Source organism: Leptopilina heterotoma, unplaced genomic scaffold (assembly GCF_015476425.1).
Source record: "Leptopilina heterotoma isolate Lh14 unplaced genomic scaffold, ASM1547642v1 Lhet_16, whole genome shotgun sequence".
NCBI lineage: Eukaryota > Metazoa > Arthropoda > Insecta > Hymenoptera > Figitidae > Leptopilina > Leptopilina heterotoma.
The window spans coordinates 1,992,895-2,018,291 of record NW_025110874.1 but is presented as its reverse complement, the minus strand read 5'-3'; the positions used below and the strand labels follow the sequence as shown (position 1 = coordinate 2,018,291).

The 25,397-nt window shown below is 26.6% G+C and overlaps 1 protein-coding gene across 4 annotated transcripts; it reads left to right on the top strand.

Annotated features, from left to right (window-relative positions):
• Positions 1-199: 199 nt before the first annotated feature.
• LOC122498806 (peroxidasin homolog) lies at positions 200-24,296 on the top strand. Of its 4 annotated transcripts, XM_043606721.1 has the most exons (10): positions 10,478-10,551; positions 11,603-11,874; positions 12,298-12,595; positions 16,377-16,853; positions 18,277-18,704; positions 19,239-19,486; positions 19,911-20,160; positions 20,718-20,836; positions 21,798-21,957; positions 22,818-24,296. In XM_043606721.1, the coding sequence occupies exons 2-10, from the start codon at positions 11,837-11,839 to the stop codon at positions 22,897-22,899; spliced, it is 2,100 nt and encodes a 699-aa protein (XP_043462656.1). In that variant the 5' UTR covers positions 10,478-10,551; positions 11,603-11,836; the 3' UTR covers positions 22,900-24,296. The 4 variants fall into 4 exon arrangements, with proteins under 4 accessions (XP_043462657.1, XP_043462656.1, XP_043462659.1 ...); XM_043606722.1 differs by lacking the exons at positions 10,478-10,551; positions 11,603-11,874 and adding an exon at positions 200-529; XM_043606724.1 differs by lacking the exon at positions 10,478-10,551 and having other exon boundaries at positions 11,285-11,739.
• Positions 24,297-25,397: the final 1,101 nt, after the last annotated feature.

Genomic DNA, 25,397 nt, shown 5'->3' with positions numbered 1-25,397 from the left:
TATACCAATTTTCCAATCTCCTGATCATGTGACAATTCTGCATTCTAATGCCTCTCTATTGCACGTGACTAGGTGCAATGGATCGACACCCCATACAATAAAATCACGAGTTAGGGCCCCACTCCTATATATAATTCTCAAGGGGCCCCAGAGCCTTTCTTTCGATCGTACATCGACTTCAGTTCACGTTTATCTTTGCGACCTCTTACAACCTCAATCCGTTTACAATTTAATTGTTCATTCATTTTCAAAAGGATTCTCCGCTTTAGCCGTGACATTGATAATCAAGTTTCACGCGTTTCAGTTTCTAGTGTGAATAACTGCGAGTGTGACAGAGTTTTCATATTTTTTGTCTCTTCTTCTCATCCCCCCCCTGGAGAAGAGGAGCTTTCGGGGGAATTTTCATTCAAAATTTACTTCAATGATTTTATTTTTTTAAATATAGACTTGGAGAGAGAGAGTTAGAGAGTAAGAAAAAGGAGGAAAAATTTGGAAAAGAGAAAAAAAAAATGATCGTCTTCGCGTTTCGGTGAGTGCTTTCGATTTCATTGTAATGTATCGTTACGATACGATGCACATCCTTGTGCAATTATTTATTGTTCACACAGGGTTGGCTCGAATGCCGCATGCAATTCATTTGCATGCTAGGTGAAAGAATCGTTTCTACTTCTTCTTTTTCGTAGTGGCAATTAAATTATTTGCTTGAATAGATTCGAAAAACTATGACATAAGTTGATGCATAAACATTGAGAGAAGAGTTTGTTTTTAACAACGAAACGTGGTGTGTAAACGATCAACATTTTTTTGGTTGTATCAATAATTTTGATTTCTTAAATACAAACCAAACGTTTTGTTGCAAAAATCAAACTTTTTTCGAGTTTATAAATTTAAAAAAAAATCTATATACTTTTTAAAATGAATGAACTAAATGCCATTTAAGCCTGACATGTTATATTCTATTCATAATTTAATGAACTATTTAAATTTGATTACAAAAATAAATAATTTACTATTGATTTTTATTACTGTTATCACAAGTTAACGGTTTATAATATAAAGTAAATTTACAAATGTAATAATTAATATATCAACTTAGTTTTATTCAAATTCGTAAATCTATAATAGTGATAACAATAGTGATAGGGATAATTAAATTATTAAAATTAACTTAAATTTAAATTAATCAAAGATTATTATTAGAAAAATGTTCTCATTATTTTTGTCAAAGAGAAATCAAACCAACTTTTTAAATGCAGTATTTGAACGTAAACAAAATTTGCATGAAAGCGACAATGATAAACTTTCCTTGCTATTAAAAAGGATTTTGAATAATTTGCATAATTACAATTATGAAATTATGAATTATGAGACCAGTATTCTTTGTACTGAGAATAAATGCGAATATTTAATAAAATGAAAATAAATGAGTTAAGGGTATAATTAATAAATAAGTGCACCGAGAGAACTGTTTAGATTTAGTTAGTAAAAAGATCGTTGCTAATTTTTTATTAGTTACTATTATTGTTTTAGTTACCAGCCATTTAGTTGGTAATTTAACTAATTAAATAGTTATACCAACAAAAAAAATTATTAAATGAAATAAATAATTAAATATAATAGCTAAGTTTATTGATAAAGATTAAAATCACAACTAATAGATTAAATTAAAAATTATCTTGGAAAAAATGGTTTAACTGTTGTCAAATGGTGACAAACACTTTTTCAAAATTTTTCAACATGGAATATTCTCGGTTTTGAAGCACAGTTTTTCTATAACGTTTTGATACGTTTTTTTTGTCTCAATTTGATATTATTCTTAGAAAAACTGTGAGAATGCAAAACAAAAATAATAAGTTTTCCATAAATTTGAGTTTTCTCCATTTATTAGGGTGACCAGAAAAATTTGATTTTGTTTTTCCCTGATTTCTATAAAGAATTTTAATTTTTTCTCTGACCATAAAAAACATTCTGATTCATTCTAAAAATGATTAAATACAAACCAAAAAAAATGTTTCTAATCCTACATTTATTTCTGAATATTCTTAATAATTGTAAAATTATTCGAAATATCATTAGATTTTTTGGAATAAATATATTTAATCATTATTATTATTTTTTCAAAGGAATTAAGATTTTCAAAAATTTCCACTTTCAAATGATTTAAAATTCATTAATTTATCAAAATTTCTCCTGTAATTTCTTCAAAATTAATTTCAAGCCTTCAATTCAATAATTTTCTGATAAAATTTTTAACTGAAATTATTCTCTAAATTAATTATTTTTTAATAATTTTTAAGAAACTTCTTTGAAAATTAAAATAATTCAAATAAAGAGAAAAGTTCATTTGAAATATTTCTGAAATCCACTTGTCTACAATTCAATTTTACGAAATTTCAATTATTTGAAAATGTTTTTAAAAAAATGAATTAATTTCAAAAGAATTTGATATAAAAATTTTCGAAAATAATAAAATCTTTGAATTTAATTAAAACTATTCAAAATTCAAATTTTCAAAAATTTCAATTCAAAATCTTTTTGGATTATTTCTAGGAATTTCTACTATAATTTCTCTAATATTTAAATATTTTTTTCAACTTTTAATTAAAACTGATTTCTACACTGAAAAAAAATTATTTGATTCAAATAACCGATTAATTGACTATTATCAATTAAATATTTTCTTGAATCAAATAATATTTATTGGAGTCAATTAAATGGTATTTGAACCAATAATTTCAGTATTTGAAGCAAATACCATTTAATTGACTCCAATAAATATTATTTGATTGAAGAAAATATTTAATTGATAATAGTCAAGTAATCGGTTATTTAAATCAAATAAATTTTTTTTAAGTGTAAATCAATTATTTTTAATAATTTTTAAAAAGTCCTTTGAGAATTCAATTATTCAATTATTATTTACATAAAAAAGAAAGTTTACTTAAATACGTATAAATTTCATTTGTTTTCAATTCTATTTAAGGAAAATTCGATTATTCGAGATTTTTTCAATTAAAGATATATTTTCATATAATTTAATTGATTTCAAAAAAATTTTAATAAAAAGTTTTCAAAAAACTAACTTATTCAGAATTTTTAATTAAAATTATCAAAAGTTGAAATTTTTTAATATTTCTGTTTGAAATCTGTCGAAATTTAATTATTATAATTTATTAAAATATTGCAAACGCAATTCTTCTAAAATTCAATTATTTTCGGACTTTTTAAGTAAAATTATTCGTTAATTAATTTATAAATAATAATTTTATATGCTATAAAGAGAAAAATGTTCTTAAATCCAAAAATAAGTAGCAAACCAAAAAAATATGTTTGAATTAAACATATTTTATAATTGAATTAAATGTAATTTTTATTGAATCAAACTTATTTTGCATTGAATCAAAGTTATTATGTTTAATTCAAAAATAATTTTTGGTTGACTGTTTGATATGTTTGATTTAAAATTTAAATATAGTTTTCTCAGTGTAGTTCTATAATAATTACACCGAAAAAAAAATGTTTTATATAAATAATTTCCATCAAAGAAGAAAGATTGAAATTAATCTTTTAATTAAAAAATTTTCAAATATAGACAAAAATTCCTCTTTTTTTGTAGATGAATATTCGTATTTGAAAATAAAATGAAAAAATAATAATAGTTGAACCGAATTTTCTTCTCACTTTAGGATTTTATTTTTTTCTGTGTAAATTATTATTTAAAATAAATTCAATTTCATATTTTGTAAACTCGTGTAAATTTCAATTATTGTCAAAAATAGAAAAAAACTTTAGGTTTTGTATTAAAATTCGTGGGGATTTCAAAGTTTATAAGCCATCAAAAAGAAATTCAAGAAAAATTTAATATTTCAAAGGTTGTTGAACACCAAAATTCAGAATTTTCTTATGAATTCTAGAAATTTAATATTTTTCCAGCACTTTTGATGAAATTCCCTGAATTTTCCCTGATTTCTCTGAACAACTTTATTTTTTCTGTCTTTTCCCTGAATTCCCTGATTTTCCTTAACTGTAGCAACCCTGATAATAAAAATTATAAAAATGTAACAAATAGTATCTTTTGAATTATAAATAAATATTGATATATTTTTTTATTGCTTTATAAATAAATATTGTTGTGTACAGTAAATAAATAAATAAAAAAAATAATAAAAATGAAAGAAGAAAACAAAGTATAAAATATAATGGAAGAGTTTAAAGTATATTTCCATTTTCTTTAATTGAAGTGCAGTTATCAAGTTTATTTTAAAAGCAATTTCCAAGATATACCTAATTATTCTTTTTAACTCTCTCCCATTGACATTTAATATTGCCGTTATTAAAGCAATGTCATATTATCAGAAGAGTGCATGATTTCTGCGAGCAGTTAACATTGAAGTTAAATTATGAAGTGCGATAGATTAATTAGTGTTTGTAACAAGTCATAATTAACTTTTTATACCATTCAATGTGATGTTAAATAATTGAACCGTGTAATATTTAATTTATCATCGTGTTAAAAAGGATTCATCAAATAAATTCTTACAAGCATTCATCCTTATACCGAAGGACGTGACAGTGATATTTTTCTCATTAACTTTTCGCGACAGTGGAATTCAAATTTCATAATTTTCTTACGATTTTGCAAGTCTATTAATTTTGTTTTTATTTATATTCTTTATTAGATATAATTTTCAAACGATTTTTTGTTCAACTCCATATTCAAACGCTAATTTTTAATCCTGAATAATATGGAAAAATCACTAAATTATTCTGAGATTATTATTATTATATTTTTTAAATTATTATTATAAAAAGAAATTACATTATATACCCTTTCTTTAAAAATTGAGAATGTTTCGATAATTATTGTAAAAAATTTTTAGTTAAGAATTTATTGTGTTTACTCAATTTGTTGTTTTCTAATTTAGAAATACAACATGCGGTGGATGTCTATAACTTTCAATCCAAAACAACAATATTTAACTGTTTTAAAAAATTAATTTACACTACAAAAAATATTCAAAAATTAAAGGTCCTTAATAGTTTTAAGTATTTATGATTGAGAAATCATATCGAAAAATTCCCTTATTTTTGTTTCCGTTAAAACTTTTTAATGGAGTATGCAAAAAAACTTAAATGAAGAAATTGTTTTTTTTTATTTTGACAAGATCTTCAATTTCTTCGAAGGTTGTTTTTTTCAAGTCAAAATATGAGAAGATTTTTATTTCACAAAGAAATAAATAAAGTAGAAGAGAAAGTATAATGGAAAAAAATGACATAATTCTTATACCTTCATATGCAACAACAATGCATGTAGGACATATATATTTATTCTCAAACCTCAAGAAAGTTATTATGCAAGAAAAAATTAACCAATCAATTTAAAAAAATGTCTTTAATATTAATATTTACTAATGTCACACTTATCGAAATTAAAAGTAAAAGATTTTTCTTCTTCATTACATTACAATTATTATTGTAAAATTTTTTTTTATGTCTTACTTCGGATCTTTTTAAGATATTTTTGAAATTTAGTTTGAAAATGCTTATAAAAATAAATTTTTATGTATATAATAAATATGGGATAAATAAATAATAAACCCTTTATTTTCTTCACACCGTTGAATTGAAAGTGAATAAATAAATAATGTACTTACCAACATTTATAGACGCGAAGTGCAAATCAACTAAGGTTATCGGATACTTTTAATTATGCTTATCAGTTTGTACCATTCTCTTTACAATTGAATGGTTAATGAATAATAATGTGTTTACTTACAATGTCGACCGTTATATTATGAAAATTTTCTGGTCCTATAACGTACTTTTAAATCAATGCATTATACTAACAGTATAACTAACTCTTCCCTGTGACGTAAGTTTCTTACAGACGAATAATTATATTGTTTCTGAAGAATAATCTATGCAAAGATACCATTCACTACTTATTCATTCCTTAAAAGAACAATTGAAATTTATTTGAGAAGAAACCGTTTCTTTTTCTTGTTTACCTGAAACATTAAATAAAAGTAGAACATTATTTGTCTCTTTATTTCGTTATTCATTTATTCCACATTGGGGAAAATTTTAATCTTTTTTGCATGGAAATAATAACAATTAAGATTTAATACTCTAATCGTGGTTCCAGTGGAAGTAAGCGAAAAAGCGCTAGTTTAACGATTTCAAATTTTCAACGTTAGAAAGCGAAACTACCAATAAGTTGTCTTTTGATTTTTCTAGAGAAAGACGGTAAATCTTTCATGTATGTAAAGCAATGGATCGACATACAATTACTGTGAACCATTTTGCATTGACGGATAAGGTGAACGAAGAGGTCGTGTAGGTCACGCTGATTACGTAAAGGAGTCTCGAGTTAACCAGGAAGAGCGAATCCTAAATGTCAGATTGGATCTGTTCAGTAGGCTCCATAGAGTCCTCTCTTATTCTCCCAACAATAAATTAGAGGTCAAAGGTCATAAAGGCCTATTATCTGAAACATTAATATCGTTTAAGCTGTATGCAGAAAATTCGACCACATACTTTACGCGTATGAACAATGAATGAAATTAGCAAATAACCATAAAGAATGAGCCATCGCGTGAGTTATTATAATATTAATCCCAAGCGGATCGAGTACAAGCGAAATGTCATCTCTTACAAGACAAGGTCTTCGTTCTTCCACCTAGAGAATGTATTTATATATATATATATATACCTCTAACTCGGCTTATTTGTGTTGCCACATATTTTTAAAATAAATACCAACTTCTCATTTGAAATTACCTTTAAGCGCATGCTGAATCATTTCGGGTACTTTGACTTTTTTTGTTCTCATAGTTTTAGAAAATAAATAACATTTGAATGGTTATTGCAAATAATATTAATTCTGTGCCACGAATTTACTATTTTAATATTGTCGTATATCGGTGATTAGATTTAAAATGACATTTTTAGTCCTACTGGAAAAAATACCCGTTTTCGGTACTTCGATTTTTGAAAATATTTGTAGGCCAAAAAAATGGTTGCAAAACCAAAAATGGTTATACTTTTATGATAACCTATATAATCATAAATAAATTATGCAAATTTGAGCAATTTTGAAAAAAATGTCCGCCATTTTGAATTTTGAAAATTATGAAAATCTGACTTTAGATTTGTAATCAGCGACCCAAAAAAACCCCCGGGTATAACTAGTTTCAGTAAAATCCACTGGCTGAGTTTCCCAAGGGTATATGAGAGGGTTAAGACGTTTCTTTTGACTTTAAACACTTTTCGTTCATATTATCAAAAGTTATTAACATTTTAAAAATCGAAATTTTGAAAAAACTTGTCAGTGGGTTTTTAATAATTTTTGAGAAAATTTCTCAATTGAATTCTAAAAGAGAATACCGTGGAACCTCGATTATCCGAACTAATTTAGACAGGATCTGGTTCGGATAATCGAAAGTCAATAAAATTTCTTTATTTTTATGAGATTTTTGTACCAATAGACGTAAAAATTAATTTACTTTGTGTTTAAGATGACGAAAAAGTTCTGATAAACGGAAGTTCGGATCAAATGATTTACAGTTCGAATAACAGCAATTTAATTATTCAAAGAAAAAAAATCACCTAAAATAACTAATAGTTTTTTAATAAATAAACTAGAGTTTCTGATAATGAAGCCAATAACCATAAGAGCCACCCTCACAACAAAAGGATATCCAGAGGATATATAAAACTATCAAAAAGAGATAAATTTCAAAATTTTTTAATATTTAACATTTTTGAAATAGTGCCAAATTTTCTACTAATAAAATATTTTCTAGGGAAGTAAATTTACGATTTTAATTAAAAAATCTTTATTGTGTACCTAGGGTAGAGGGTCTCAAGATGGAAATTTCGTTTAAAATTTTTGTATAAAGTAGCAGCACCTTATGCTTTTTGTTGTTAGTATAGACGAAGTTTTTAATGCACATTTGAAGGAAAAAAAAAATTTGTTTATGTTCTGCACACACCTCCTGAAATTTGTGTCCCATGAAGTTTTCCTACAATTTCTATTTAATTAGGTAACAGTTATTTAAATTTTTATTTTCAATAGGTATTTATCGTTAAAATACTATTTACGTATTGTACAATAATATTCTAGAATGATTTTGTCGATATTTTGTTTGAATACAAATTTTTTCTGGGGCTTAAAAAATTGTGTCATTTAACCATAAAAATAGGCTACTTTTCATTTATTCTTTTCTAAGCTGTAAATGGTTTCAGACTTTGTTTTTTATATTCTTATATTTACTTTTGTTTTCGATTATACACAATTTTTAATAGTTTTGTGAGATTTTTTTGAGATTATTTAGAATATCTAAGTGTCTATCTAAGGGCCATTTTTTTAAATAGAAAATTTCGATAATTGGAAAAAATATTTTAAAAAATTTGTGTGTTGACAATAAAAAGTTTTTTCTTTGGTCAAAAGATACCTAATACCTGTATTATACTTTCATTCAGTGTATTTTAATTTAACATATATCTTATTGGGTTTGGATTCTAGAACATTAAATCAAAACCATGTCCAACATGGGGCGCTCCAATAAATTCACCCAAATTAAAGTTAAATGCAAAAAATTATGATTTTTGACTTTCTGATTTTTAACCATTAAATATTTTAATCCGACATTTGTAATTCATAATTCATAATTTCATTATTCTGACGACAAAATTCTAATAAAAAACATCAAAATTAACCCAGTGCCAAATTTAACATTTTCATGCCTCTGGTATATGTACCACTTAGAAAATTTAATAAAACTCTTATAATTTTAAACCAATAAACAATTAATATAGCTTTTTTAATCACCAACGTAACTATATACTATAAGCAGAGCTCGAACCAGTGAAAGTATTTAAAAATACGGACTTTACGGACCAAAAATGAAAAATTACGGACCATTTACGGACCAATTACTGACAAAAATATATAAGATTACATTTTTCTTAAAACTATAAATTAGATTTTTTCATAACTAAATAACATGAAGATATCGATAAGCAATCGATTACTTCAGGTTTTATAATAATTAAAGATAGAGTGATAAAATCATTATCAATTCAATTATTATTTTCAAGAATTTTTAACTAAAATTCTTCTGAAAATCGATTATTTTTAATAATTTTCGAAAAAGTTCTTTGACAATTTTCAAATCCATTTGTTTACAATATTTAATTTTATAAAATTTCAATTATTCGCAAATTCTTTAAAATTAAAAAATTATTAGAAAATAAAAACTTTAAATAATATAAAAAAATCAGCAATTAAACTTTTTCAAAAAAAAAATTAATTCCACAGAATTGTTAGTTAAAAATATGAAAAATTCAAATTTTCAAAGATTTGTATCTGAAACCTTTTCAAAATTTAATTATTTCTAAAACTTTACGCTCTAATACTTTTAATATTCAATTATAATCTAAAATTTTAACTGAAATCCATTTATAAATCAATTTTTATAAGAAAATTCTACGAGAATTTCATTATTTAAATACAAAAAAAACAATTTATTGAAAATTTATTGAATATTTACATATGTGACTGTCCACGAGAAAACAGGGCTTAGCTCCCAAACGTGAATTTCACAGGGCGAGCGATTGAAGTACTACGATTGAAGTTAACTACGCTTGAAATACCCATCTTTAAAACGATATATTGTCGAAAGTAGTTGATATTTTTAACTTTTGACTTTTGCATTTGAAAAAGCAACATAAAATCTGTCGATTACCATAAAAAACTCAAAATTTATTTTTTGGGCCTAAGCCCTGTTTTCTCGTGGACAGTCACATATGTTTCTTAAAATTGAATTTTTTTAAAGAATTGTATCTATCAATTTTCAAATAATTTGAATTCTTTTGCAAAATTTTATTAAAATAGTAGATATTAAAAATAATTAAATTAGGGAAAATTTTTGAAAATAATTGAAATTTTTCCAAGAATTTTATTAAAATTTTTGAAAATAATTGATATTGCGGAGAAGAATTTAATTATCTCTAAAATTTTGACGAGAATTTAAAAAAATTTTTGAACATAATTGAATTTTTGCGAAGAATTTTATTACTTTTAAAAATAATTGAATTCCTTCAATCATTTGTAATTTCTCTAAAATTATCCGAATTATATCGTATAACTTACGTACTTTACGGACCTTTTTCAATCGAATTACGGACTTTACGAACCTTTTTTCAAAAAAACGGACTTTTACGGACTTCAAGCAAAGTTACGGACTTTTACGGGATTTACGGACCTAGTTCGAGGCCTGTATAAGATATAAAATACATTTTTTCCAGGGTTGCCATTTTGAATTTTGAAAATCTGACTTTAGATTCATAATCAACGATCCCAAAAACCCCCGAGTAACAAGTTTTAATAATAAATCTACTGCCTGAGTTTCTCGGGGATAATGCCTAATTGACTGTCAAGTTTCACTTCTATCGGTCAAAACCGTTTTTGAGTGATGCGCGGTCAAAATTTTGCGGACACACATACATACATAATTTTCTTGATAACATTTTTGAATCTTCTAGAGTGTAAAAATAAATAATATAATAGAAATTTTGAATTCTGTGTAATGTATATATGAGGCATTCCATGTCAAGTGATCCAGGTGGAGAAAAATTTTTCTCCAATCGTAGCAAAACTTGGGGCTTTTGTAGTACTAATAGGTAGTAATTTTTCGTGAAAATATTTTTTTACCTAGTCCAATATTTTCCGAGGGGGAGGGGGTTAAATTTTTGGGTTTTTCAGTACAATGCTTATTTCGATAATTTTTTACTCTTAAACTATTAAACATAAAAATTTGGCAAGGTACATTTTGGAAAGGTTTTTTCATGCTCTTTCGATTGAAAATAAGCATTTAAAAAAAAAAATTTTTTTTGACCCAAAAAAATCAAAATTAAAAATAAATTTTAATTTTTTGGAAAAAAGGTCCCATTTTTTTTTTTTTTTTTTTTTTTTAAACGAAAGCTGAGGTTTTTTCCTAAAAGGACATATAAATGAAAAAGTGGGACAAGAATGTTTAAACATTGAAAAAATGAATTTTCTCGTAAACAGAGCTAAAAACCGGGTTTAGAGAGTAGAAACCTCTGTTTTTCAATGTTTAAACATTCTTGTCCCACTTTTTCATTTATATGTCCTTTTAGGAAAAAACCTCAGCTTTCGTTTAAAAAAAAAAAAAAAAAAAAAAAATGGGACCTTTTTTCCAAAAAATTAAAATTTATTTTTAATTTTGATTTTTTTGGGTCAAAAAAATTTTTTTTTTTAAATGCTTATTTTCAATCGAAAGAGCATGAAAAAACCTTTCCAAAATGTACCTTGCCAAATTTTTATGTTTAATAGTTTAAGAGTAAAAAATTATCGAAATAAGCATTACACCGTAAGACACCTGGATCACTTGACATGGAATGCCTCATATATAGACAAAAGTCTGATTTTATTAATAAGGACTGTAGAAAGCTTGGAGCACGGGCGTGATTCTTATTTCAACATCAAGAGTGTTGTTAAATTAATAAGCAATAGATTTTACACCATTTAAGGGCGCCACTGTCTATATGCTCATTAACCACTATGTTAAAATAACAGGCAACAAAAACAACACCACTTTTCTTCTGTGTTTAGTAATTCGACCATGTACCTGTAAAGAGATATAAATAGTGTAGCGGACGGATTGATTTATTGAAATGATTGAATCGAAATTAGCACTCGTGAGAGTAGAACAGGTAGTGGTTTGTTTAAGAGGCGAAAATGGATGGAGTGTCATTTGTATTAAAAGGGGGGAAAATAACAATCGTGATATAGAACCTTGGGAAACACTACATGAACACTGACGTGATGTTGTGGCAGGTGCGGCGCGTGTATGCAAATCAGTCTGAAATATAAGATTTATAATCTCAATATCAATAGTTTTTATATGGTGTTTTCTAATATTAGTAGTATGAATTTCATGTAAACTCTAAAGAAGGATTTTTTTTATGATGGAATGAGATTTTGCTATACAAAAACATTCTTATCAATAGCAAAAAAAATTGCAAACAGGAATTTTGTTAAAATTTTAAAAACTGTTCGAAAATAGCTGCATTTTTTTAAAAAAGCTCGTAACTCAGTTTTATTGTTGATTTTCAATTTTAAGATGCTAATGATTGCCTTAAAATACAATTAAAATTAAACCAAATTTTTTTATGAATTTGATAAACCTGTTTGGAAATAAATTAATAAAAATATATCTAAAATTCTCAAGATTCTTATGCTTCTTATTTTTTCTTTCTTCGCGTATACAGGTTCTTAGGCCTATTTGCATTCGCGCAATGTACAATTTTACCAACCAGAATGGTGCAGGATCTTGGTCGAAGGGCCAACGCATCGATGGAAAAATATTACCAACAAGAACAGGCAATTATCGATTCTCGAATTCACTTGACTCAAGGTTCACCGTCGTGGTACCTGGCTGCTTCCCACGAGATGAGTCCAGCTTCCCAGAATCTTTCAAAGAGAGCCCTTAGGATGGAGACCATGGCATTGATGCTCGTTGAATTACTCAAAATGACTCCTGAGGATGCTGTAACTCTTCTTCCTTCGGTATTCATTTTTTAAATAAATATATTTATTATAAATATTTTTAAAAACAAAATTAACTATAAAAATTCTTTGTGTTAATTAAAACTAAGATTACTAGTAGTTTTAGTTGCAGCAAAGTTATCGTAAACGCATAATTAATAATTTAAAGTAGGATATACTTTATCTAAAAAATTTCAAATATCTTTTAAAATGAAATGGACAAACTGAGACTTTTTTGTGAACGTATCTACACATTGACAAAAACAGTATATTAGCATATTAAAAATCCATTGTGTAACAAACATTGAGTAATAAATCAACAATAAAGATGTATATATATTATACTATATTCAGGTACATTTTTATAAAAGTATTTCAAAACAAATAATTATTGAAATATTTATGTCAGATGTAATTAAAGATGCATATTTAACAATTCGCGGCAATTGCTGAGATACTAAAGTTAAATCAAAGTATTTTTGCTGCAATAAGCAGTTAAATTATGAATTGATTTGCAGCATTATAATTCCATTTATCATAAAAATTATATAATCTATTACTCAAACTGATAATAATTTTTACAATCTTAATAATAACAACAGAAATAATTAATAAATCTTGTAGGTTTTTTTTTATTTCACATGTGAATTCTTTGAACTTTAAATATAGAAAATAATAATAATAACAATCCGATTTACTTTATACTTGAATGATTTTTTAATATCATAACTCGAACGATTTCCAATGAAAGTCTTTGACATTTAATTTCATTGTTTCATTCACTTTCTCTACAGTAACTACTAAAATCTTTATGCAACCTTCAACTTGAATATCTTCATTTCTTTTACTACTCAAGATGGAAATGTTATTTTCTGCTACCTCAGGGTTGCCTTGCCACAAATATTGAATTTTACTTTTCCCTGACTTTTCCCTAATTTCCAGACAAAATTTCCAGTTTTTCCCTGACCATAAAGAATATTCTAAATCACTCTAAAAATTATTAGATACTCAAAAAAACATTCTATTACATTTACATACGAATTTCTTAAATTGTAAAATTATTCGAAAACATCAATAACTAAATTTTTAAAAAAGTATTTAATTATTATTTTTCCATAGGATTAAAATTCTTCAAAACATTCAAATTCAAACATTTTTAAAATTAAACAACTTATAAGAATTTTATTATAAAACATGAAGATATTAATTACTCCGAGTCGAAGACTCGGAGTGATTAATGTCTTCATGTTTTATAAAAGTTTTAATTTCCATAAAATTTATCAAAAAAAAATTAAATTATTTACAAAAATTATAATAAAATTCTAAGCAAGAATTCAATAATTTTCATAAATAATAAAATTCTTCACATGGTTTGAATTATTTTTAATACAATTTTAGATAAATTTCTCGAAAAATAAAATTATCTTCAACAATTTTTTGCAAGAATTAAATTAGGTACATTTCACAAATAATGAAATTCTTCGCTGAAATTCAAAATTTTTCAAAATTTACATTTTTAATACAAGTTTTCAAAAGAATATAATTATTTAAATAAAATGTAAGAAAATTCGTTGCATAAATTCAATTATTTTTACAAGTAATAAAATTTTCACATGAATTCAATTATTTAAAAAAAATTGATAAAATTCGTTGTAAGAATTACATTATTTTCATAAAATTATAAAATTTTTCTGAGGATTTCAATTATTTATAATACAATTTAAAGTAAATTCCTAGAAAAATGGAATTATTCTCTTAAATTTTTTGTAAGAATTTAATTACATTTCACGAATATAATGAAATTGTTCGTTGAAATTTAAATGTTTTCACAATATACTTTTTTAATAAAAGTTCTCAAAAGAATTTAATTATTTAAAAAAATGTAATAAAATTCGATGCAAGAATTCAATTATTTTCATAAATAATAAGATTCTTTACATTATTTCAATTATTTAAAAAAAATTTGAAAAAATTCATTGCAAGAATTCAATTACTTTCATAAATTAATAAAATTCTTCACAGGATTTAAATTGTTTTTAATACAATTTAAAGTAAATTCTTCGAAAAATGTCACTATTTTCAAAAATTTTGTTAAAATTCGTCGATTTCCATTCAATTATTTTTAAAAATTCATGCTATAATGCTTTTAATATTCAATTATCATCTAAAATTTTAACTAATATTCATTTTTAAATCAATTTTTATTGGAAAATTCTACAAGAATTCAATTATTTAAATTCAAAAATAAATAATTTATGGAATAAATGAATGTTTTTCGAAACTAAATTATCGTAAAGAATTTTATCAACAAATTTGAATTTTTTCGAGAAATTTTAATAAAATTTTCAAGAATAATTAATTTTTCGAGGAATTCAATTAAAATTGTATTAAAAACAATTGAAATTCTATATGATGAATTTTATTATTCATGAAAATAATTGAATTTTTGTAAAAAGTGTTATTATTTATGAAAATAATTGAATTATTGCGAAGTTTGCTTAGAATTTTATCAAAATTTTTTTTTTAAATAATTGAATTCTTTTGAAAACTTTTTATTAAAACTGTAGTTGTTGAAAGTCATTGAATTGAGAAAAATTTTTTGAAAATTAATTGAAATTTTGCAAAGAATTTTATTAAAATTTTTGAAAATAATTGAAATTTGGAGGAGAATTTTATTATTTTTAAAGATAATTGAAATTTGGAGAAGAATTTTATTATTTTTAAGGATAATTGAATTATGACGGAATTTTTTTTAAATTTTTGAACATAATTGAATTTTTGCGAAGAATTTTATTGCATTTGAAAATAATTGAATTTCTGCAATCATTTGTAACTTCTCCAAAATTCAATTTTTTCCAATTACTTAAATAAAAATCCCTGACTTTTCCCTGACCAATTTTACTTTCCCCTGATTTCCCTGACCTCTGACAACCCTGAACCTATATGTTTCAGAATGATTTTATATTTTTATTTTATAATTTAATACGTCTGTACATTTTTAACTTTTCATTATTTATTTCTGTAATACAAATCAATCTAATTTAATATTATTTAAAAATATATTTTTTTAATTATTATTAATCAGGGTGTTTAACATGGATTGGGAAAAGAATTTTCTGACTTTTCCCTGATTTTTTACTAATTTTATTTTTGCTTTCTTGGGCCAAAAATATGGTAACTGACATATTTAAGATAAGACATTTTTATTCTTATTGTTTTTTCAACACATATTGTTAAGATATATGTAAATACGAAACAGTTTTTGAAAAAAATTAAAAATAGTGGAGATACGCACGCATTCCCGTGCAGCACTACATTCATTTATGGTGTACATGATTGGCATTTCAATTTTTATCTGAAACAAGTAAAAAAAACATTTTTTCTAAAAAGTGATATATTTTGATAAAATTTTTTTTTCTGACGTAACTATTTGGAAAAAAATTTTTTTACGTAAATGGGAATCTTTTCAGAAAGCTTGCCTTTATCTCTCGAATTACGTCTTACATTGAGACACTTGTTTTTGCAGTGTAAATAACATTCAACCATTAATAAATTAAATTTTTTTTCAAAAATTAAACATATGATTTTGTCTTATAAATTTGAAATTATTATTTATGTTTAAATTACACATCCAAAAGTTTAGTTCTATAAATTTAATTAAAGTCAGAGCAATAAATAAACTGAATAGTGTCTTTTAATAGATTCAAGCTTGAATCAGAATGGGATGTTCAAGTTTCATTCATAAAGATTGAACGAGTCTTGAATCAAACTTGAAATCAGCATTTTATATTTTCTATTACAGGTGGGAATCAATGTATGTAGTGGAAACGTGGCGAATAGTTTACGCATGGTCGCGGAATGTAAAAAAGTTGATCCCAGCTATAGAACACACACAGGAAGATGCAACAATGCCCTGCATCCTTCTTGGGGTGGTGCTCTTGAATCCTATACAAGATTCCTGGCTCCAGAGTACGAGGACGGTGTGTCTCTACCAAAATCACACCTCCCCAGTGCCCGGGAAGTTTCTACTAAAGTGCATTCGGGTGGGCCCGATCTGAAGCATCCTTATCTCATGGCACTCACAGCCATGTTTGGCCAATTTATTGCCCATGACTTGGCACACACTCCACGAATGGAGCTGCCGAATGGCGAGAGACTGAAATGTTGCGATGTTGAATTCGAGAATTTCCATCCGGAATGCTTTCCAATCCAGGCTGAAAATGCAATTGGATGCATGGAATATACCAGGTCAGCTCCTCATCCAGGAAGTACGCTTGAGGTGAGACTTTCGGAAGTACATGAGTTTAATTACACACGATATATAAATAATAGTATATGCATATCTTACTCAAGGAGAATCATAAATTTTATATATTCGATTAAATGCTTTCAGGAAGGAATGTTGATTAATAATATTTATTTAACTCAACATTTATTATATTGACTTTTTTCAATTATTTTCTCCCCATTGATCTTGGAATTTAAATTTTATTTCCTTGAGTAAAATTCAATTTTCATTTAACGGTTTTGTTATATTTTATTCATTCAAACAATTTTATTTTGTACCTTATTAATAATAATAGAGAAAGTGTTATAGTTAAATAAAAAAGGTAATAGTGTTCAAGTAAGTAAATTATAAACTCTTTAAACTTTTTCATATTTACTGACGGTTTAAGTCAGAAAATCGAATTTCATATATAAAATCCACTAATTAATAGAGGGGTCATAAAATGACTTTATTATTTTACTGAAACTGAATTTTGATAGCAGCTTGAATGTAAATATAAATCATCGTCGGCTGTCGATAATAATCATTGACTATATAATTAACGTTAATATTCAAGTGGCAAAGATGTACCGTATTGCTAATCAATCAGATGTTATCCTAAACGCAAGCTGTAAATCTTGCGACATTTGTTATTACAAACATCTTATCCTATTGATCCTTATCAAACTTTCTCAATGTACCAGGAAATTATTGTATAGTGTATTTTTTTTGATTAATTCCACACTTATTTATTTATGAACATTTATTGTAGAATTTGTAATTGACATGATGCCATATTACTACATTTATTAGACATTAATTAGTTTTTTAAAAATTTATTTACATTTTCATCCTCACTTTATTATTTTTATTAATCAAGTTAGTATCATACTCTCTAAATCTGAATATGTGAAATTTCACTTATTGTACGTTATAAGTCGTCCTCTCGATCAATAAGTGCATATACACTTATAAATAAGTGAATTTTTCACTTATTCTGAGTGAAATTTCACTTATTATAAGTGTATATGCACTTATTGATCGAGAGGACGACTTATAACGTACAAATATGTGAATTTTCACATATTTAGATTTAGAGAGTAAGATTAATTTTCTAAATTTTAATTTATAAAATAAAGTATTCTTTATTTATTTATATATTTTAAAGGGGTACAAATCTGACCTTTCGTATAAAGTACCTAAACTTATAAATGAAAAATTACAATAATCAGTCAGTCATAAACTTAGATATAGATTGTGAAAAGAAACCAACACAAATAGAAACCACATTCATTTTTCTATGAATTTTATTTATAAACAATTCTTTATTGTATAAAAATTATTATTTTCTTGAATTATTATTACCTTTAAACTATTATTTAATGTTCATTTTATTTAAGAAAAATAGTTTGTTTTCTATTTATTTAAATTTTAGGGATGTAAATTAGGACCAAGGCAACAGATAAATCAAGCGTCGTCTTATCTTGATTTATCAACAATTTATGGAAGCTCAGAGGAGACTTCGAATGTCCTTAGAGCAAGAACTGGGGGATTATTGAATACGCAGAGAAAAAATTTACCAATGGCATCGAAGGACTCATTAAATTGTCGAAGTCAAAGTAAAGCCTTACCATGTTTTTTCAGCGGTGATTCAAGAATTAATGAGCATCCTGGATTGGCATTAATGCACGTTCTTTTTCTTCGTGAGCACAATCGAATAGCACAGAAACTTGAAAAAATTAATCCACATTGGGACGATGAGAAACTTTATCAGGAAACGAGAAAAATTGTCATTGCCGAAATGCAACATGTGACTTACAATGAATTTCTTCCTGTCATCATGGGCGAGAGTCTTCTAGATAAGTGAGTCAGATTTTATGTTAAACTTAATCAAATAAATTAATAATTAATTAATTTTGTTTATTCTAATAATGTTCAGTTTAGAAAAACAATTTTATACTAAATGTATGAGTATTAATAAAACATTAAATTAACAGTATCCATGTGCGGAAAAGTTCCCGGGAATGAATCCGAGAAATTCTCAGGAATGAAATGGGAATAAAAACTGAAAAAGTCATACAGGCACTTCTGTCAAATTTTCGGTTTCGTTCCCTGGAACTCTTTCACAGGAAAGCAATTGCAGGGTAAAATTAGAAATAATCTTTAAATATTCATATAATAAAGTTTAATTGGCTATTCAGGTAATACTCCATGTTGGCATTGAAACAATGTTAGAAAATATTGCTTTAATATTACAATGAAATATTTCAAACTTGCATGCAACAATTTAACGAAAATACATATAGGAAACATTATTATAATTTAAATTACTCTAATTTTTTAAGAGAAAAAATTCAAATTTAAAAAGAATTTTTCCGTTTGTCCGGCTGTTTGAAGATTCGACTTGCGTTTAACTCCAGGAGGATACTTTCGTGGATATGATTTTCGCGTGGACGGCACAATGACGAATGCAGCTTCTTCGGCAGGATTTTCATTTTTTGTTGCATTGACACCAAAGACTCTTGATCTTGTTGACTCACGATCTGCTCAGAAGTCCGGTGAACGATCGCTTCTTTCTGCTTTTTATGCACCACAAGAGCTTTACGAGGCTGGAGCAATTGATCGATTAATCGCTGGAGCAACTGGTAAGTAAATGCACTGTGATGTCCTGAGAACAGAATCTATTTAATATTCTTTAATGGATTAAGCCTTTCCCAGGGTAACCTCAACAAACATTTTTTTTATTTTATATTATTCTGTTGTGAGTTATAGTGTACACCGCAAAACTATTTTTTTGAGGGTGCTTGAGAAGATTCACATTCAATCGCTCAAGTTCTAATATTTTGACATAAAAATTTAGAAAAATATTGTTCAAAAGTTGCAGTATCATATGAAAACGGATAATATAAATTAACTCTTTCTGTATCACCAAAAAAAATTATTAAAAATATAAATTTTTTCACCATATTAACCTTACCCCCTTAAGAAATGTAATTTACATTTTCCAAAAGCAAATTTTCTAAAAGTCATTAGATCTTCTTTAATGATAATTTGTAAATTCCATGACAGCGGGACATTCCAGAAAGCCATTTCCGCCAGGAATAAATGAGATTCTTTTGGATCGATATTTTCACGATGGAAAGACAAATGATGTTGCTGTTGACTATGCTGCTCAAATGATTCAACAAGGCAGAGATCATGGCTTGGCATCTTATACCAAATGGAGATCATTCTGCGATCTTCCAAATGTCGATGAGTTCTTCGATCTTAAAGGAACAATGTTATTAGAAACTATTGATAGATTACAACGAGTTTATAGGTGCGCACGACAGTTTATTATCTTATATATACTAACTTATAAAACTACTGTTGAGAACATGTGGTCACTTCAATTCAGTCAATTCAGTGGTCACGTATTTCCTTAGTACAGTATATGGAACTTGTGAACACTAAATAACATGACCCCCCACTGCCGTCCAAAGGAGAAAGATACATAAACAACTGTTTTGAAAAAATTGAGTTTTTGGTATCAATGAGCTGAAAGATTATTTAAATGCACCGATTAAATAAATGTTTAGTGTGAAATTTGCTTGAGCATTTAAATTACATTTTCACGTAAATCGATTTAGACACAAATTTTAAAAATTGTTACGTTCAGATTACTTTTACACTAAACATTTATTTAATGCGGACATTCAAATCCGTTCACTAAACATTGTTTCAAATATTTCAAACAGTTGAAGTAATTATTTAATAAATTTTCAGAAATTTTTCGTTGCTGTGGGGGTGCACAACATATGTGCATATATAATAATTTTCATTTATTTTTATTTTGTTGATTTATTCGATATTCGATATATTTGTTAATTTTTTCAGCAAGGTGGAAGACGTGGATTTGGTAACTGGGGCACTTTCTGAATTACCTATAGAAGGTTCAGTTCTGGGTCCAACCTTCCTCTGCTTATTGGGCAGAACTTTCAGAAATGCACGTCTAGGTATGCAGATAATTTATAAATAGTATACTTTTCAACTCTTTATTCGTTTAAAATTAAACATACAATTTTTTATTTTAATTTGCTTTTTCATGAAGGAAGCTTTATACTCTTTATTTTAAAAAATCATTAAATCCAATACAATGATACATAATGGAAATGAAACATATTCTTTTCTCTAGGTTTATCCGCTAATTTTTTCAAATATCTCAAAAATAAAAAAATCCTCCTCAATAGCAAAAATTTGTAATCTGCATTGAGGTTTGGAATTAATTATTTAATTACTTGTGGTTAATTAATTAATTAATTAATTACTAATTAATTATTGACATTGCACAATGAGGATAGAGCTGTCTGCATTTCAATTGTAATGTTTATCAATTGGAACTAAGTGTAGATTTCTCAAGCAGTTAAGTCTTTTTATAAACATACTTCCTCTTTGGGTTCAATCTTTTTCAGATGTCCCCTAAGAACAAGAATAAAATCCTGGAGAACCAGATGTTAATTCTTTCCCTTTTCCTTCTTGGAACATTGTGAGAATGTACAAAATTTTCTCTAAATTTTACATATAAAATGTTAATAATAAAATAAAAGGTTAATATGAAGTTAAGAATATTATCCAAAGCATTCAAATAGGATACAATTGAAACATTATAAATCAGCATGAAATATCATAGAGAATAGTTTGTAACAAAAAGTAACAGCGTTTAGCAAATAAAACATTCACACTTAATATAGAAAGTAATTAAATTATCCATTTGCATCTCTCATCCTGAGATAAGCTCAAAAAGAAAACCGTGTGGGTCTTACATCTTGGGACATAACAGATTCACAAAAACTAACTTAAAACTGCGAACAGAATCAATGAATGAACGAATAATTATGTAATTATTATTATGCGTATAATGTATAATAATATAATATAATTTCATGTTTTAAATTAATATTTTGCTTCTCATTTAAGGGGACAGATACTGGTATGAAAATGAACACACTCCAGGTTCCTTCCTACCAAAGCAAGTAGAGGAAATTAAAAAAACCACAATGGCGAGATTATTATGTGATAATGGTGACAGATTACAACGAGTTCAACCTAGAGCTTTTATTTTAAAGGATCCATTCCTGTAATTATTTTGATTTTAATTTATTTATTTAATATTAGATATAATATACCTTCACAGCACCGAAACTTTCCTAAAAATTTATTAAATATTTACTTGCAATATTCGTCATATTTAACTGAAAAGTTTAGTGAAAATTGTGTAAAGATTTAAATGTCCCGATTAAATAAATGTTTAGCGCGAAGCTTTCCTGAACATTTCCTGAACATGAAATTACATCTTCGCATAATTATAATTATAATTATGCGAAGATTTTATTGAAATGTTCAGGAAAGCTTCGCGCTAAACATTTATTTAATCGGGACATTTAAATCTGTACACAACTTTCAATAAACATTGCAATTAAATATTCCGAATATTGCAAGTAAATATTTAATAAATTTTTAGGAAAGTTTCGGTGCTGTGGGGGTAAATTTTATTCCCTCAGTGTAATTTTAATCTTTCTCAATCTATAATAATCATTCAATATTTATACGATACAGAACAATTTAAAACCAGAAAATAATAAATTGTGATGAATCATTTGGATACAACTTACATTGTACAATATTTTGGAGATAGTTTGCAGCAAACTGTATGTTTATATAAAAATGTCCCCTCTTTTAAGCCTGTATTAAAAAACACACTAAATTTAAAACGTAAAATTTCTGTAAATTATAATATTATTATTTTGTTAAGAAATGCACATTGTAGAAAGGAGTAGTAAATTCAAACTATGATATTACCAAGAATATTTTCAAAGCTTATTAAGTAAATTTTCATTAAAATTTGTACAGAGATGTAAAGTTTGCTGTAAACATTCTGATAATAGGATTTATTTAGAAATCTTGTAAAATCAATCTGACACTTTAACTGTATTTCAGAAACGAGATGAGTGACTGCTCAATTTATGAATCCAATGATTTAAATTTGATTCACTGGCAAGAGAGAGAAACGTCGATTTAGGTATTCACAAGTTTCCAGGTAAATAAATTGCCTGATTGCAGATTGAAGTGCCAACAAATATTTAAGTCATGAGATGAGACATCAAGAAAAAACGTTTAAGATAACATTCTAATCAGAATCAGATTCAAACACTTTTCGTGAGCATGTTATTTTGCTTTTACTGTTATAAATGAAGTGTTAAAATATTTCAAAGTACGGAATAGAGTGAAAAAGTGTCCCAACTTCGTGTAAAAAATTTTGAAGCAAAGCAGATATATATAGGATAAAGGAATCAATAATCGAGAAAGAAGTATTTTTAGATTATTCTAATGTTTATCAAGTGTGCACTGCAAAGCACTGGATGACATTATGATCGACAAATGGATACGTCTCGGAAATTGGTTCCTTCATATTATTTCATAAAACTATATTTTTGATTAAACTTTTTTTTTACATAAGCAATGTTTTAACTGATGTAAATTATTATAATTAGACAATCTCCTATATTTAATATTGAATATTATTTAATAGAATGTATATATAATTCAAAATAACTTATAAATTTATTATATATTGAATGTATCATACTTTATTAAATTAATGTTAGATTTATGATTAAGTCTAAAGTAAGCGCCTTAACCATTTTAAGATTACAAATTTGTTGTTATTATTAACTCTTTAAGGTGCGTTTAATTATTCTTCGGGTGTTTTTTGTAAAACATGTCAATGACGGCACTAATGTTATATAATTAATGTAGTATTATTATATTTATTAATGTTAATAGGAAAATAAATTAAATATTGTTTATTATTATCTTTTAAAGTTTTTATATGTGGTGGTAACTTAAGTGGAATATGGTTTAGTGTGAAAACCGTATTAGGAGGTTACGGTGAATACATTTTGCTTATTGTGAATACATGTTTTAAAACTTTTGAATTAAAGATTTCTAAGCAAAGTTCATAATATTTATGAAGAGCGTAAGTGACATGCAGTATAAAAATGCCTATTGCGAGAAGAAAATACGACATTTTGAGAAAATATTAGAAAACGAAATGTGACAGGTAGATTGTAAAATGTTGATCGATTACCATATACTTTACTGTGCTTAAAACATATTATAGATTAGAAGTATATGGTAATTACCATATACTTAATTAATCGATCAACATTTTACAGTCTACCTGTCACATGTCGTTTTCTAATATTTTCACAAAATTTCGTATTTCCTTCTCGCAATCGACATTTTTATACTTCAGGGCACTCATGCTATTCATAAATATTCTCAACTTTGTTTAGAAATCTTTAAATCAAAAGCTTTAAAAAAATGTATTCACCGTAACCTCCTAATAAGGTTTTCACACGAAACCGTATTCAGCCTAAGTTACCACCAATACTATCTACTATTCTAAATATTTTTTTGCTATCCCTGTAAAAAAAAAGTATTGGGAGGTACGGGATTCCGCATTGCGAGTGCCAACCTGCCAATGCGGTATTCGCGAATTACCGCATTGGGTGTCGTGGTGAATACGGAAATCAAGGGGTCCCAATGCGGTGCCAGTTTTAAGCTTTAAAAAAACGAAAATACGTGACAGGAAGAAATAATTAGTGTCAGTGGAGAAATATGCGAGTTAAAGGAATGAGAAAATAATAATAGTGAGAGTAAAAATGAAATTTTAAGAAAAAAGGTAAGTTGAACTGTCAAATATGGGCCCAATGCGGCATAGGCTGATTTCAATGCGCCACAGCAAAAGCAACTTTGACTGGTTTGAATGGCGTGAAATAGGTAAACAAACATTTTCTAACACATTTGTCTCCGTACACAGACCCTTTAACTAAATCTGCCAACGTACAATTGGTAAGCATCTTCTAAATTACAATAATCGAAAATATTGTTTAGATTTATGCAGAAACGTGGTTATAAAATAAAAAATTGGAAAGTAATGTAATGCAAATCATATGTCAGCTGGGCCACTGTGTTCGCTCGATTCGCTCTGCTTGCTTCTGCCCTCTACTGGCGACTTGCACTATGTACCGATTGTGTACCGTATTGAAAGCAGCCTACGCCGCATTGGACTCATATTTGACAGTTCAACTTACCTTTTTTTCTTTAAGTTTCATTTTTACACTCACTATTATTATTTTCTCATTCCTTTAACTCGCATATTTCTGCACTGACACTAATTATTTCCTCCTGTCACGTATTTTCGTTTTTTTAAAGCTTAAAACTGGCACCGCATTGGGACCCCTTGATTTCCGTATTCACCAGGACACTCAATGCGGTAATTCGCGAATACCGCATTGGCAGGTTGGCACTTGCAATACGGAATCCCGTACCTCCCAATACATTTTTTTTACAGGGTAGGCATATAACGATAATATAAATAATAAGATGTAAAAGTTGTTGATCAGTGTCAATTTTAAATAGTCCAAGATGTATATTTTGTCATTTTATTCGTCTGATCATGAAAATAAAAATTATATAAAAATCTTTAGCTTAAATAACGATAATGTTTAAAGG